At 57.8% G+C, this 14,750-nt stretch overlaps 3 protein-coding genes across 7 annotated transcripts; 2 read left to right on the plus strand and 1 right to left on the minus strand.

Annotated features, from left to right (window-relative positions):
* The first annotated feature begins 582 nt into the window (after nt 1-582).
* Nucleotides 583-2,806, plus strand: JTB (jumping translocation breakpoint). Its single transcript, XM_042925437.1, has 5 exons — nt 583-769; nt 946-983; nt 1,180-1,262; nt 1,821-1,900; nt 2,284-2,806. The coding sequence occupies exons 1-5, from the start codon at nt 687-689 to the stop codon at nt 2,438-2,440; spliced, it is 441 nt and encodes a 146-aa protein (XP_042781371.1). The 5' UTR covers nt 583-686; the 3' UTR covers nt 2,441-2,806.
* Nucleotides 2,712-7,203, minus strand: CREB3L4 (cAMP responsive element binding protein 3 like 4). 3 transcript variants are annotated; one of them, XM_042925410.1, is made up of 10 exons: nt 6,732-7,203; nt 6,470-6,576; nt 6,035-6,284; nt 5,760-5,878; nt 4,243-4,335; nt 4,006-4,112; nt 3,818-3,886; nt 3,559-3,643; nt 3,286-3,382; nt 2,712-3,162 (listed from the first exon to the last, which is right to left on the minus strand). In XM_042925410.1, the coding sequence occupies exons 1-10, from the start codon at nt 6,871-6,873 to the stop codon at nt 2,969-2,971; spliced, it is 1,263 nt and encodes a 420-aa protein (XP_042781344.1). In that variant the 5' UTR covers nt 6,874-7,203; the 3' UTR covers nt 2,712-2,968. The 3 variants fall into 3 exon arrangements, 2 of the variants coding, with proteins under 2 accessions (XP_042781344.1, XP_042781345.1); XM_042925411.1 differs by having other exon boundaries at nt 6,470-6,644; nt 6,732-6,824; XR_006198891.1 differs by having other exon boundaries at nt 3,072-3,162; nt 3,286-3,417.
* Nucleotides 7,204-10,885: 3,682 nt separating this feature from the next.
* On the plus strand, nt 10,886-14,659 carry SLC39A1 (solute carrier family 39 member 1). 3 transcript variants are annotated; one of them, XM_042925890.1, is made up of 5 exons: nt 10,891-10,917; nt 11,084-11,223; nt 11,463-11,681; nt 11,848-11,978; nt 13,050-14,659. In XM_042925890.1, exons 3-5 carry the CDS (start codon nt 11,495-11,497, stop codon nt 13,701-13,703), a joined length of 972 nt encoding a protein of 323 aa, XP_042781824.1. In that variant the 5' UTR covers nt 10,891-10,917; nt 11,084-11,223; nt 11,463-11,494; the 3' UTR covers nt 13,704-14,659. The 3 variants fall into 3 exon arrangements, with proteins under 3 accessions (XP_042781825.1, XP_042781824.1, XP_042781823.1); XM_042925891.1 differs by lacking the exon at nt 11,084-11,223 and having other exon boundaries at nt 10,886-10,917; XM_042925889.1 differs by having other exon boundaries at nt 10,893-11,223.
* The last annotated feature ends 91 nt before the right edge of the window (nt 14,660-14,750 follow it).

Raw genomic sequence — 14,750 nt, forward strand, 5'->3', positions numbered from 1 at the left:
GTCGCCTCCCTCCCGGGGCCACCGGGGCAGGACGGGTGTCAAGCGGTAGCTTGATGGTGAATCCCAGGCTTTTCCGAGGCGGCAAAGTCCTGGGAGGACGACGCGTTGTTCCTCCCGTGGCGCTGCTCCCCAGCCCAGAAGGGGCCACCAGGCCACAGCCCGGGAGCCACGAGCCGAGAAGCCAGACGAGCCTCGCCAGCAGGACCGTCAGGCCGCGGCGCGCCGAGCTCGACGCCGGAAGCCCGAGTCGCACGGAGCGGAGACTGAGGGCCACCTGCCCAGACGACGAGTCCCGGCGGCCGCGACCCGCGCGCCTGCGCCGACCGGAAGAGCCGCTGGAACCCTCCGCGGTCCCGGCATCCCCCGCGGTCCCGGTATCCTCCGCGGGGCAAGATGGCCGCGGCAGGGACGGCCCCGGAGGTGACGGGGTGCTAGGCCGTACGTCCCTCGGCCTCTCCCGAGGGCCGAGGGGGTGCGAAGAAGTGAGCTCACGGCCCAGCCCCGCAAGTGCGTGCCGGCTTTTCTTGCCGTGGCCATGGGGACGTCCCAATAAAGCCTTTGCCCTGACAGGCAACTGCAGCACCTCTCAGCCCTGATCTGGAACCTCCCGAGGGCTGCGGTGTCGGCGCTCCGACCGGGCGCGAGGCCAGTCCCTCCGTCCCCACAGGCGCGACCCCGAGCACCCCATGCCTACAGGCGCAGGGAGGCGTAGCCTCCCCCAGGGCAGCCACCTGTGCTGGCTGCTCTGCGCTTTCACCTTGAAGCTCTGGTAAGGAGAGGCCGAGGGCTGGGAAGCGGAGGGGGCGGGAGGATCGCCTCGTCCACGCCCCTGGGGGGGGGGGCGGAGTCCGGGAGCAGGCTCCGCGGAGGTCGGGAGTTCCCTGTTTGCCGGCTTCTGACTCTCGCCTCCCCACCCCCACCCTTCCTCCCTCCCCGTCGCTGCAGCCAAGCCGAGGCTCCGGTGCGGGCGGAGAAGCTGTCAGGTGGGTGCTGGTGTGGTAACCCGACACCCCCATAGTTCTGTTTTCTTTTGACGTCCTCCCCTTACCGGGAGCACAGGTGGGAAGGGGTGGCGCCACGCGGAATGAAGGCTTGTAGCTGTGCTGGGAAGTCGGCTGGGCGGAACCTTTGGGGGAAATACCTTCTGGGTCTGGGGCTGGCATTTGTCTCCCCTTTTAGTGAGCACCTCAAATTTGCCGTGCTGGCTGGTGGAAGAGTTTGTGGTGGCAGAAGAATGTGCTCCGTGCTCTAATTTCCAGGCTGTGAGTATCTGTTGTCCCGTTTTTGTCATATCTAGTCCCTCTCGGTTTTACGAAATGTGACTTTGCGTCGTCTTTGTGTTCTTGCAGTTTCAGTGTATGTCCACATTTGAACTTGTTTCCCCCCCTTAAAATGTGCCCTTTCCTTTCTAAGTCAATGGCAACGTTCACCTAATAGTCCTATTCATAAAAAAGAAAGAAAGAAAGAAAGAAAGAAAGAAAGAAAAGAGAAAAAGAAGAAATCTCGATGCCCAACTTGGGGCTGGAACTCACAACCCTGAGATCAAGAATTGCAGGGTCCACCCACTGAGCCAGCCGGGTGCCCCAATCATGATCATTTTTAATCCAGCAGGCTCTGGAACCTGCCCCTGAGGTGTTCTTTTTAATGCATTTCTCATGCCTCCGGCACATCCAGCATCCCCATCAGAACCCTTGTTGGTTCTCTGTTGACCACCAGCTTGGAGCCTTATCAGTTGGGCACCTGCCCCTTCTGAGTGACACTCCTCATGCTTTTGCTGCTGCCCTTTCGTAACCTGTTCTTTGGTCCTTTTCTCCTGACAGAAGACCACTCCTGAGTGTGGTTCCACAGGGTACGTGGAGAAAATCACATGCAGCTCATCTAAGAGAAATGAGTTGAAAAGGCAAGTACCATTTCTCTTCTTGAAACCTAGGTCAGCTCCTCTGTTCCTGTGATTTTAGGTAGTTCACCCAGGTTTTTCTGTCCCTCTGGAGGTAGCCTGGCATATTGGAAGGGGGGCAAAGTATGTGAACCCAAGTCCCAGTTCTGTTTCTGGATCACCGGTCCTATTGTGCGGGTTAATGCCAGCTGTGTTCACGACCACACCAGAAAGAAGCTGGATGATATATTTGAGTGGGATTTGCGTGCGGTGAACACGTTAGAAGGCTTCCAGTAGCTTTCTCTTTTCCCGCCAGATTGTGTCTTGGTGGGGCTTGAGTAGAAGGGCGATGAGAGGGAGAGGTTGTCCAGCGTTCCCTGGGAATAACTATTTCTTCCTGCTCTTAGCTGCCGCTCAGCTCTGATGGAGCAGCACTTATTCTGGAAATTTGAAGGGGCTGTCGTGGGTGTGGCCTTGGTCTTCGCTTGCCTTGTCATCGTTCGTCAGCGACAGCTGGACAGAAAAGCTCTGGAAAAGGTCCGGAAGCAAATCGAGTCCATATAGTGACCTTCTGCCCTTTGACAGGGGTCTTTAGGGACCCTGCCTCAGACAGAGACTTGTGCCCCTCATTCTGGGAGACTGGTGGTGGCGCCCCTTTCTGCGTTTCCTGTCTAGATCGTTAACCAGCAAAGTAAGTAGAATGGTTCCCTTCCCTACTGTAATTTGGTTTGGGACCGGAAGTCATGGCAGCAGGCATGGAAACGGTGGCAACTTTACACCCCAGGTTACCGACTACCTATCTTCTCCTCCTGCTACTTATTTAAAACTTTCAGGATACAATTTCAGCAAAAAAGTTTATTTCTCAGCCAAAACCTGTTTCCCCTCAACCCTAACCCCAAAGAAGAAATAAAGTTGCAGATGTATAAAGTATTGGAAATGTCTCATGTAGCCTGTGCCTCAGGGTACAGACATTTAGGACGTCCAGAAATGATTCAGACCCTTGAAGCCAAAGAATTCTGAATGGGACACCCAGGGGGAACAAGAGCCACGAGGGATCCTGGATTCCTTCTTGTGGCCGGGAAGCAGGTGGGTTCACATCTCTTCCGCGTGCAGCACAGCTCCTGCGTGCCCATTGGGGCCTGTCTTCCCTCCCATCTTCTCAAGCAATGTCCTTGTTGAGCCATTTTCACCCTTGGCCTTAAGTGGCCCCCCTGGTCTGGACTCTACTACTGTGGTCTCCAAACTTTCTGTCATGTCCTTGTGACTTAGGATATTTCTGGAAATCACTGTGGGTGGAGGAAGGAGGGCAGTAATAGAGTGTTCCCTTAGGTGGGGGATCCTAGAGGACAGGACTTCCCTCCCCCATCTTGACTACCCTGAAAAACAGCTCCCCCCTGCCCTTGCCTCACCTCCATGAGGCTGGTAATCCTCAGGCCCAGCTTCCCGGAGACCCTGAAAGGGGCTGACACTGGGCAGGATGATTAGAGCCAGGGAAAAAAGAAGGATCTGGAGAAAACAGAACGTCCTTTGGGCCGTGGGGACTAAAGGCAGGGAGCCAAGGGCAGAATGAATAGAGAGCGGTTGGAGTCATCAGGGATGGGAAGGGGGGTGTGGTCAGGGCTGGGGGTGTTGGGATGGAGGCAAGAGATGGTGGGCGTCAGGGGGTCGGGCAGCAGACTGACCACGACACAAGTGCTGGTCTGGGCAGCTTTGTTGGAGGTCCGGGCAGCCAGCAGCTGCAGCTGGCGGAGCTGAGCTACCAGGGAGCTGGGGAGGCAGGGTGGAGAGTCAGGGCTCCGGCACCAGCACTGGAAGTCAGGGCGCAAGCATGGTAGCCCTAACGCCAAGCCCCTCCTGCCTGCCCCCCCCCCCCCCCCCCGTGGGAGCTCCCCCCGACCTGGGCCCGCCCTCCCCAGAGGAGCAGGTTATGTATGCACTTACACGTGGCACCTCTCCAGCTCCCGGACTTTTTTCTGCAGTTCCTGGTTCTGTGCAGAGCAGGCAGCGGCCCTAGGGTGTGTGGACAGGCGGGACTAAGCTCTGCAACCCTGCGGGCCCTGACCTGCCTGCCCTGGTAAGGAGGCCCACACAGGGCCCACGGAGAGCTGGACACCGACATCCAGACATACCTGCTCTCCAGCCCGTCGATGTACTCTTTCTTCCGCTGCCGACTGTCCTGAGCTGACTGCTTGTTCCGGATCTTCCTCCTGACCTTCTTGAGGACCCTCTCCTCTGCCTGGGGGCCCGGGGGTGTCAGTCCTGGGCCCTTAACCTCCCTCAGCGCCCCACTAGCCTCTGTGGTCCTGGCTCTTGAGAGGCCAGGATGGGGCTGCTGTGTTGGGATACCCTTTGGGGAAGCATGTTACCTTGGTGAGGGGCAGGTGTGTGGGCAGGGAAACCCCTTCCTGCCCCAGCAGACGCTTCTCCTCTTCTGTCAGGAACAAGGTCTGACAGGGCAGCTGGTGGAGAACGGGAGAGGGTGAGAGGACAGTGGGGGAGGGTCCTGTCTTTCCCATCACACGAGGCTGCTCCCTGCGTGCCTTCTGGAGAGGAATACGTAACTGTGAAGTGAGGAGGGGCGAAGGGGCCTTAATTCAGACGGGCTCTGTCTGGGGCCTCCTGGGGCTGAGAAGGGAGAGAAGAGGGGTTGTGATATGTCCTTTGCCCCCAGGCTTAGGACTTCAGGACTCTGAGCAAGCTAGGGAGGGCCGGTTCTGGTCCCCAAACCTTCAGGATATCTGAAGAAGGCAGGGAGCAACTCACTAAGGTAAGGTTTGCTTAGAATGGTTCGCTTTTGCCGTTAACTTCCATCTGGCAGAGTGCGATGTCCAGTCAGGGTCAACCACCGGGAGCTCCCTGGGGCAGTGGCCCATTTTCCCCCAGGGTCTGAGCCCCACTTTCTAGATGGAAGCTCTGTCCCCTGTCAAAGAACTCCCCAAGGGCCACCAGACTGAACAACTTCTCCTAACACAGTCTGTAGGGAGGTAGGGGGCATCTGGTTAGCCTGAGCCTGCCGACAGAGTGACCCGCAGTTCTGGTACTCCTTGAAAGATTTATGCTTCACTTTGACTTAAGAGGAATTTGATTTTGCTTTTGACTCCTGATGATCTTTGGCTTTTAGCCAAACCATTTTTCGTCTTTCTGCCTTTTCCTGATTGTCCCTTCCTGCTCCCCTGAAGCCACAACTCCCCAGTGTTTTGATGCGAATGCAAGCTTAGAAGCATCGGACTTCCTAAGGTCCCTCAGCCCGATTCGGAGATGTTTGGTGTGGATTCTGGTCCCAGCTTCGGCCAGGCTTGCAGGGAGGCCAGAACCCTTTGCCCACATTTTGCACACAAGCAGCTCTGTCGTCAGACAGTGACTGAGCAAGACCCCTTCCTCGCCCCCCACTGCAGGAACCAGTCTAGCCAGCCTGAGGGAGGCAGCTGAGTGTTGCCCACTGTGCTGTGGCCCTGGGCTGTGGGTGTGGCCGCATGGCGCTTCCAGTGGGAACAGGTCACTTGCTGCCCCACACCCTGTGCCAGTCACCAGCTGGGATCCCAGGCAGCCTGCCCCCTCCATGTCCAGACCCAAGGCTGAAACAATGGCCATGCTGAGCAAAGTGCACATAAGGTCTGGCCTTTCTCCCGGGCCCTGTCTCCAGACTCCCTCACCCCACTTTCTCCTTAACTGAGTCATCGCCACCTTACTCCCAAGGGCTTCTGTCTTCCTCGCCCTTTTCTGCACTTAGAATCACCCATGCCTCCCTGGTCTTCAGGCCAATGCCACAAAAATTGGGACAAAGAGATTAGCATCAGTTTCCCCCTCCCGCAGCCTCCTTCCCCATCTGTGTGGGTGCCTGTCTTTGTATCCAGGAGTACTGGATCTGGCTGGCCAAACTCACCAGGGTCGCAGGAGGCACTGGGTTTACAGTGCCTGCTCCGGGCAGGGTGTCGTGAGCATCACAGGGCAGCTCGCAGACCACGCAGGCATCAGGCACCGTCAGTTGTGGGCTCCGCTGACCTGAGGGAGACACAGGTGGCTAGGAGTAAAGGAGACAAAGGGCACACCCTCATGGCAGCGGGGCCTGGCTGGAGGCACAGGTTGGGAAAACCCCTCGCCCCAGGACTAGGGCTGGGCCTGAAAGGCCACTGTCCCCTTTCCGCCAGGAACACTGACCTGGCTGGAGAGAGATGAACCCTACAGCTGGCCCAGCTTCCCCCTGCGTCCTCTCCAGGGCCCCTGCCTCATAGACCACCTCGTAGAGAGCAGGGGGACTGGGTGCTTGAGGGGCGGGAGGCCTGTCTGGACGGCCAGGGTCCTCAGATGGATGGCCACTGTCGCTGCTAGCAGAGGCTCCTGAGCAGTACACTTCATTGGGGTCAATGAAAAGTTTCAGGAAGTCTTCAGGCTCACTGTCTCGAAGGCCCTGCAGTACCAGAGGGAGTCTATGTGTACAGAGAATTCCAGAGTGCTATGGACATGGGGATGGTTACAGATCACGTGTCCTTTAGGGGCTCGGCCTTCAGACGTCTCCAAGTGGAGGCTGAAGCCTGATGGGCCCCTCATCACAGCTGCGCCTCCGCCCACCCCACCGGCATCTCTCCCACTCACACAGCCACGGCCCCCACTGGGCTCCCAGCCTCGCAGCCCCCGTTCTTGGAGCTTCGTCCCCGGGGCCTCCGGAGGTGGGCCGTGCAGTCCCGGCTCCGGGAAGGTCCCTGTTGAGAAAACATCTTCTGGGGACTCCAGCCACGCATCCAGCAGGTCGGGGGTTCGGAAATCCATTCTGCAGAGAGAGCGGGACCAGGGTGAGGGCGCCCTCCCCCCAGCTCCTGGGTTCCCCGCTCCTCCTTCCACCCTCTCCCTGCCTCACCTGCCACCGGGGATCTCGCCTCCGGCGGCCTGACGTCTGGCTCAGATGAACGGCCCACCTCAGTGTTACCCGTCCCCAGAAGCCCAGCCCGCCGGCCGCCCGAAAGGCCACCACCGCGCTTCTTTCCTCCAGGATCTCGCATCCTGGACCGGCCCAGCCAAGCCCCGCCCCCGGCCTGACCCCGGACACTGCAGAGTGGCTGGCGCCTGGCCAGGGGCCACGGCGGGCCCGCGTCTTCGAGCCGGGGGCCGGGAGGCGAGGCGTCCGCAAACCGGCCTTGAGCAAGACACAGACAGCCTCGCCGTTCGGGCCTCCGTTTCTGCTAGCGACAGCGAGTCTCCCTGAGCGTTTGGACGGGCTCCTCAGGGAAGGACGGCGATGGCTGTGACCGGAGCACACCAAGCGCCCGCTCTCGGGCCGTGAGCTGCGTGAGACGAGAGCCCGGCAGGGTGAAGACAAGACACTGTGGGAAGGCCGCAACCCGACGGCCCGAGTCTCGCCGAGGGTTCCCCTCCCCCGCTCCGAGGGGCTCTTTCCACTCTTGACTCTGATGGGACGCCAGAGGTTTGAAGGGCAGGGTATCGAGCCAATGGGAGCGCCGGCTCGAGGCAGGCCGCTCCCCGGGTGGCCGGAGGGCTGCCGAGGGGGCGGGGCACCGCGGAGGCGGGAGGGAGGCCGCGAGCCCGGCGCCGGGGCCGGGGCCGGGAAGCAGGGCGGTTCCGGGGCCGCGGCGGGAGCGGCTGCCTGGCTCCCGGGCCCAGGTTCCGAGCCGGGCGACGGGGAACGACCCGTTGGCCCAAGTAGGAGCTCTGAGCGCGCGGAGAGTGGCGCAAATCCCGTCCGCGCGCCGGGCTGCTGAAAAAGAACAGCGGCTGCACACACGTACTCGTTGGACTGTGGGCCAACGGAGGGTATGATTACCAACAGCATTCGTATAGTTTACAAAATGTTTTCATAAACGCTGTTCTCGCATGTAATCCACAACAGCCCCGAAGGAGACAGGGCAGGTAACCCTTCCCTAACTTCACCGACGAAGAGACAGAGATCCATGATTGCAACGTAGCGATACCGAAGCTCACGATTGTTGGCCTCCTGACTGAAGGGCCAGGAATTCATTTCAAATTTAGCAATGGAGCTACAATGATGTAGCTATGATTTTTGTCTGCCTGCATCCCCAGTAGTGCTTCAGAAAAAGGGTAGCTCCCTGAGAAAAGCAGGACAGTTTGGGGTGTGGATCCAGATCTCAAACTGGTATTTCTCATGAAAATTGGAATGTGCTGAGGGTAAAAACAGGAGCAGGATCCATAGTTATCGAGTACCTATTAGACGGTCAGGCGTTTTCATATCACTCATAATTCTCATAGCAAGTCATAGCTGGAAGAGAGAAGTTACTTTCTCGAGGTTAGTCGGTAAGTAGGACCAAGGTTGGGACGCCTGAACCCATGTTCTTTGTACTCGCTTGTTTGCACTTTCTCAGATTTCCTGCTCATCTCCCTGCATCCTGCTCAAGTCGTCAGGAGAAAAAGCAGGCTTCCTGGACTGATGCAGAGCTCTAAGGAGAGCAGAGCTTCCCCTGCCTGGATCTTTCCTAGAGCAAGGAAGGTTTCAAAGGGCTTCCTACAGGTTGCATGTGGAGAGATGATTAAGTGGAAAATATAGTCAGCTTTCATTAATGTCAGAGCTGGGAAGAACCTCTGGCATCGTCGGCGAGTCTAATTTCCCTCTTTCACCTACTTTATCATGTTCCTGAGACGAAAAATGACTTGCTTAAGATCACACATCAAATTAAAGTAAAGGGGCACCTGGTTGGTTCAGTCAATGGAGCCTGAGACTCTTGACCTCAGAGTTGTGAGTTCAAGCTCCACATTGGATGTACGGCTTACTTTAAAAAGAAAAAACAGAGGCGCCTGGGTGGCTCAGTCGGTTGAGCCTCGGACTTGGCTCAGGTCATGATCTCCTGGTTTGAGAGTTTGAGCCCCTCCCTGAGTCGGGCTCTGTGCTGACAGCTCAGAGCCTGGAGCCTGCTTTGGATTCTGTGTCTCCCTCTGCTCCTCCCCCACTCATGCTCTGTCTCTCTCGTGCTCTCTCAAAAATAAATAAACATTGGGATGCCTGGGTGGCAGTCAGTTGGGCAACCAACTTCACTCAGGTCATGATCTCACAGATGGTGAGTTCGAGCCCCGCATTGGGCTCTGTGCTGACAGCTCAGAGCCCGGAGCCTGCTTCGGATTCTGTGTCTCCCTCTCTCTCTGCCCCTGCCCCACTCACGTTCTCTCTCTCCTCTCTCTCTCTCTCCTTCAAGAGTAAATAAACATTAAAAAAAATTTTAAACATTAAAAAAAGAAAAATAAATAAACATTAAAAAAAAAAGAAAAACATTTTTTTTAAGTTGATTTATTTTTGAGAGAGGGCAAGTTGGGGAGGGGCAGAGAAAGAGGGAGGGAGAGAGAGAATCCTAAGCAGGCCCTGGCACTGTCAGCACAGACCCCAAGGAGGGGCTCCATCTCAGGACCGGGAAATCATGACCTGAGCCAAGATCAAGAGTCAGATAGTCAACTGACTGAGCCCCCCAGGTGCCCCTAAAAGTGGTTTTACTAAAGCACACAGGACCCATGGGCAGAAAGAGCTGCACTGGGGTTGTGATGGGTGGCTGTGACTGATTATATACCTTCAGGTTGGGAGGGGGTTAGGGTCAAAGTGAGTCTCAGGAATTTTGGAAGCAAGGTTCCTAGGACCTTGAAGCCTAGCTGTTGTTAGGAAAAGGTCGTTTATTACCGTTTGGCCAGTCACGAGCCCCTTCAGTGTGTATCAGTGGGCCATATGCTTAAAGGATGATTGTTAACAGGTATCTTGGGGGGTAGAGGTAAAGTAAGTTTCCAAAGGAGTTTTTATATGTTAAAGTAGACTTACAGGATCCTGGGGGTGGGGATAATGTTAAGCTAAGGTTGCCTTTTGCCCTGAGCAAAGTGTCATCATTGAGGCAGCTGAATTCCTAGAGGAAGGTCACTTGTCAGTGGGGTTGTAGGCAGTAAGAGAATTTAATTTTTATGTGTGTGTTTCCTACATCACTTTGTATCCTACCCTCCCATGAGGTTAGAAGAGCATTCTGATAGCACAGGGGTTGTGGGCCAAGAGGATCCAGGCTAAGTAAACAATGAGGGTTCTAAGTTGAAAATAACTCTGGTGCATTCAAGAAACAAAACAGAAGGGAGGCCAGTAGGGCTGGGGGCAGAGGAGTTCAAGGTGAGTTCAGGAAGAAGCCAACCAGATGCCTTGAGGCAGGAAAGCAGCTCTCCCCCTCCCATCCCTGAGCTGGGGCCCACCAGGTCTCTACATGCACAGGGCAGCCAGAAGGCTGCACGAAAGCTCAGGCCACGGATAGTCAAGAAGAGATTCCTTTCAAGAAATGCCCCCCTTTTGGAAGCACCTGGGTGGCTCAGGCAGTTAGGAGCCTGACTCTTGGCGACTCTTGGTTTCCGCTCAGGTCACGATCTCACGGCTGGCGAGTTTGAGCCTGCATTGAGCCCCACATCAGGCTCCACTGACAGCACAGAGCCTGCTTGAGATTCACTCTCTCTCTCTCTCTCTCTCTCTCTCTCCCTCCCTCCCTCCCTCCCTCCCTCTCTGCTCCTCCCCTGCTCACACACTCGCTCAAAAATAAATAAACTTGAAAAAAGAAAGAAAGAAACAAATGTCCTTTCTTTGCTATTTCCCTTTTCCAATTCTGCCTCATCTTTCTCCTTCGTCGTGGGTGCACACGAAGGGAGTCGAGCAAGGAAGTCGGTCCAGGGACGGGAACGTTTTCCCTCGGGCGCCGAGGCCTACAGAAAGGTCTTAGAGCCTCCCAGGGGACAGCCCAGATTGTGCCCGAGACCAGGAAGAAGACCTCAGAGTCGCGGGGGTGGGCCCAGGCTCCAGCCTCGCCCGCGGGCGTCCCAGCTTCCGGCCGACCGGGCCCGTCCCACCGCCCCGGGGCGCCCCAGGCCCGCGGCCCCTGGGCCCGCCCCCTCGCCGCCCCGCCCCGCCCCCGCCGGCCCCTGATTGCTGCTGGGGCACGTCACTCCGGGTAGGACCCCGCCCCCCGAGCGCTCTCATTGGCCGGAAGCGTCTCGGGGGCGGGTCGCGGCGGGCGGGGCCCGGGTCGCGGCGGAACCGGGCCGATGAGGCCGAGGGGGACCCTGGCGAGGTGAGTGTGCGCCTCGGGCCGTGCGGGCTGGGCCGCCTGGGCGCCCGCCGCGACCCCTTCCACGCCCGGGCCCCGACGGTGGCCGTCTGCCCGCCGCTGCCCGCTTCGGGCGCGGCGCTGGGGGAACGAGAACGGGGAGTGACCCGGCCCCAAACACCCTGCTCAGGTGGCCCACGGAGCTGCCCGCGACACCTCTGCGCAGCCCGACCCCCTTCGCTCCGGCCACTCCTTCCTGCAGGGGGCGCATCCTGCCCTTTCCCGAGAGGACCCAGGCTCCTTGGCTGTCTGGGAGCTCCAGGTGAAAGGGTAATGAGCCGCCCACAAGCCCTCCCGCCTCAGTTTCCCTCTCGCGGGGTCCCTGAACGAGCCACTTGGAGGGGTGAAGTCTGCGGGGAAAGAGGACCGTTCCCGCCACAGGAGCGCATGAGTCGCACTGAGTGGGGAAGGTCGGAAGGTGGCAGGGTGAGGGACCTCCGCTCTGCTGACCAGCTCTCCCCTTTGCCCCCCTTTAAGTGACCATCGCCCCCTTTGCTCTGTCTGCCTAGGTCTGACAGTCGTTGGAGCAGCCACAGCCACCATGGGGCCCTGGGGAGAGCCAGAGCTCCTGGTGTGGCGTCCGGAGGCAGTGGCCTCGCAGCCCCCAGGGCCGGTGGGGCTAGAGGTGAAAATGGGGGCCCTAGTGTTGCTGCTGGTGCTCACGCTTCTCTGCAGCCTGGTGCCCATCTGCGTGCTGCGCCGTCCGGGGGCTGGCCCCGAAGCCTCAGGTGAGGCTGCCTCCCTGCCGCCTCCCAGGCTGAGGGTAGGGGAAGGCCCTGGGGCTGAGGAGGGTGACCTAAAGGGGGAAAGTGGCAGTGACTATTGCTTGGGTTGGGGCAGGGGGGCTTGAGGGGGTTCGTCGCTCACTCCTGTCTGTGCTCCACTCCTGCCCAGCCTCCCGCCAAAAAGCCTTGAGCCTCGTAAGCTGCTTCGCAGGAGGTGTCTTTCTGGCCACCTGTCTCCTGGACCTCCTGCCTGACTACCTGGCTGCCATAGATGAAGCCCTGGCGGCCCTGCATGTGACGGTGAGCCCTTGCTGGCTGCATGTGACCTTTCGTGTGTGGGTGTGTTCAATCACATACCTGTAGGAGAGGTGGCTTGTGTGGCTGTCTTCCTGGGGTGCCCCACGACCGTGTGGAAGGCGTTTAGCATGTGGCCATAAGAACTGGGGTTTTCAGTTATGGGGCATAAATTTTCTGTGGTGCACGCCACCCCATCCCCATGTGACTGTTTTGCACCCTTTGACAGTGAGACGAACCTTCTTACTAGGCATGTGACCTGCTCTGTGAGTTCCTGGGTCCCACCTTCCAAGAATGACCCTCACTCTCACACCCCTTTCCTGAAGGCTGTGATAGAGAGCCTGGGAAGGGAAGGAGGCCTGGAGTTCCCGACCAGAAAGGCCATAGTTCAAAGAAGTAGGACGTGAGGAAGGTCAAGTGCGAGGTGTAGGGAAGTCTCGCAGGAAAAAGAGTTGTGTGGAGGTGCCAGGAAGGCCCCCTGGGCTCTTCCTCTTCCTACAACTGAGGACTGAGGAAGTAACACTGATGTACCTGCTGTGACTGAGTGGCGTGTGGCCCTGTGTGACTATGTGTAAGTCTCAATGGCCCCATGATAGTGTGTGGCTCTGTGTGTGAGCACACGGTGAGGTGGGCGACACCTGATCCCTGTGTGCGTGCACAAGCCTCCGTGTCACCAGGCTGTCCGCATCCGTGACTCCCAGTTGGGGGTGGTTTTGCGCCCCCTCCGCAGGAAACGTTTGGCAGTGTCTGGAGACACTACCATTGGGTTGTCAGCTCTGGAAAGGAGGGCTTTGTGCTTGTTCTTGGCACTTAATGGGTACCGGCTTGGGTACCGGACAGCCCCCCAAAATAAGGTTCATCCAGTCCGAGATGTCAATAGTGCTGAAGCTGAGCCACACGTAGTGCTGTGAGGGACGCCATAATCCGTGTGATTGTGTATCACTCTGTGTCTGTGTCACCAAGTGACGATCTTTGTGTAAATGTGTCTGTGAGGGGCCCTGGGTCTGTAACTGGGACCCCTCTACACCCTGACCGTGCACCCTGTGCCCTGAGCTCCCCGCCACCCTCTCCCCACAGCTCCAGTTTCCCCTACAAGAGTTCATCCTGGCGATGGGCTTCTTCCTGGTCCTGGTGATGGAGCAGATCACACTGGCTTACAAGGAGCAGTCGGGGCCGCCGCCTCGGGAGGAGACGAGGGCCCTGCTGGGAACAAATGGTGGGCCGCAGCACTGGCACGACGGGCCAGGGCTCCCACAAGCGGGTGGAGCCCCAGCGGCCCCCTCGGCCCTGCGTGCCTGTGTCCTGGTCTTTTCCCTGGCCCTGCACTCCGTGTTCGAGGGGCTGGCGGTGGGGCTGCAGCGAGACCGGGCGCGGGCCATGGAGCTGTGCCTGGCTCTGCTGCTCCACAAGGGCGTCCTGGCCGTGAGCTTGTCCCTGCGGCTGCTGCAGAGCCGTTTGCGGGCGCAGGTGGTAGCTGGCTGTGGGATCCTCTTTGCATGCATGACACCTCTGGGCATTGGGCTGGGTGCAGCCCTGGCAGAGTCGGCTGGGCCACTGCACCAGCTGGCCCAGTCTGTGCTGGAGGGCATGGCCGCTGGCACCTTTCTCTATATCACCTTCCTGGAAATTCTGCCCCAGGAGCTGGCCACTTCTGAACAGAGGATCCTCAAGGTCATTCTGCTCCTCGCAGGCTTTGCCCTGCTAACTGGCCTGCTCTTCATCCAAGTCTAGGGGGCGCCAGGTGCCCTAGACCTTCCTTTCCTCTCCCAGAGTATGAGAATAAGGAGTGGGGAAGGGAGGTACTGAGGATCAAGGGGTTCTCAGAGATAGGGATGGAGTCTTTGGAACTATCTGACCCATGAGAGGGATGTGGTAGACAAGAGCCTGGCCCTAAGGGACAAGAGATAGTTAAGTCACTGAAGACATGATTGAAGGACGTTCATATTGGGGAAGACACTGAATGCTAGAATCTGGGGTCAGACACTACATACAGGGACAGGCTGACACTGGGAAGGCTGGAGGCAGGTGCCCAGCTGCTGTGGGGTAGAGGTGTAGAGAAGGCACAGCCCAGGGTCGGCTGTCCTGCTGGTTCTAGCCCATTTCAGCCCTCTGTCACTTGGGGGTGGAGTGGACCCCTACTTTTCTTAGCTCCTACTCTCCTCTTAGTCTCCTGCTTCCCTTCTCCCAGGGGACTAGTGCCAAACGGCCTCTTCCTGCCAGTTTTGGTACCTTCTCTGGCTTCTCTAGTCCTGCTCACTTCTCTATTTTTAAAGTGCCAAATAAATCTCTTCCCTCTTTCTCAAAAAGCACAGTGATGGCACTGAACCGTGCCCAACACTTCAGCGGAGGGGCCCTGCTTGCCCTTTATTTGGGGGCAGAAATGTTTGCTGAGTTAGGGCTGGGAGAGGGTTGCCAGAGTCACGGCTGCCACCACCACCACTACACCCTAGGAATATTGAACATGGACATGGTACCCCATGCCCAGATGATAAAAACTGAACTGCCAAAACTTTTTTTTTTTTTTTTTTTTTTCTATACCAGAGGAGCCCCAGGGGGAAGGGGAAGGCTCACCCTCAGCGTTATTTTTGGGGAGGGAGGGCTGTGGACAGAGCCATATTCTCTAGAATCTATTTTACTAACTGACCTGTTTTGGGACTTGTTACCCAAATAAAAGATGTTTCTATATATTTGTACAGTATCTGATTCATTTGTCTTGGGGAACGGGTGGGCACGTGGCCAGTCTGAGAGGGCTTGAGTCCCAGATGTTTACAGGGACAT

Source organism: Panthera leo, chromosome F3, assembly GCF_018350215.1.
Source record: "Panthera leo isolate Ple1 chromosome F3, P.leo_Ple1_pat1.1, whole genome shotgun sequence".
In the NCBI taxonomy this organism is placed as follows: Eukaryota; Metazoa; Chordata; class Mammalia; order Carnivora; family Felidae; genus Panthera; species Panthera leo.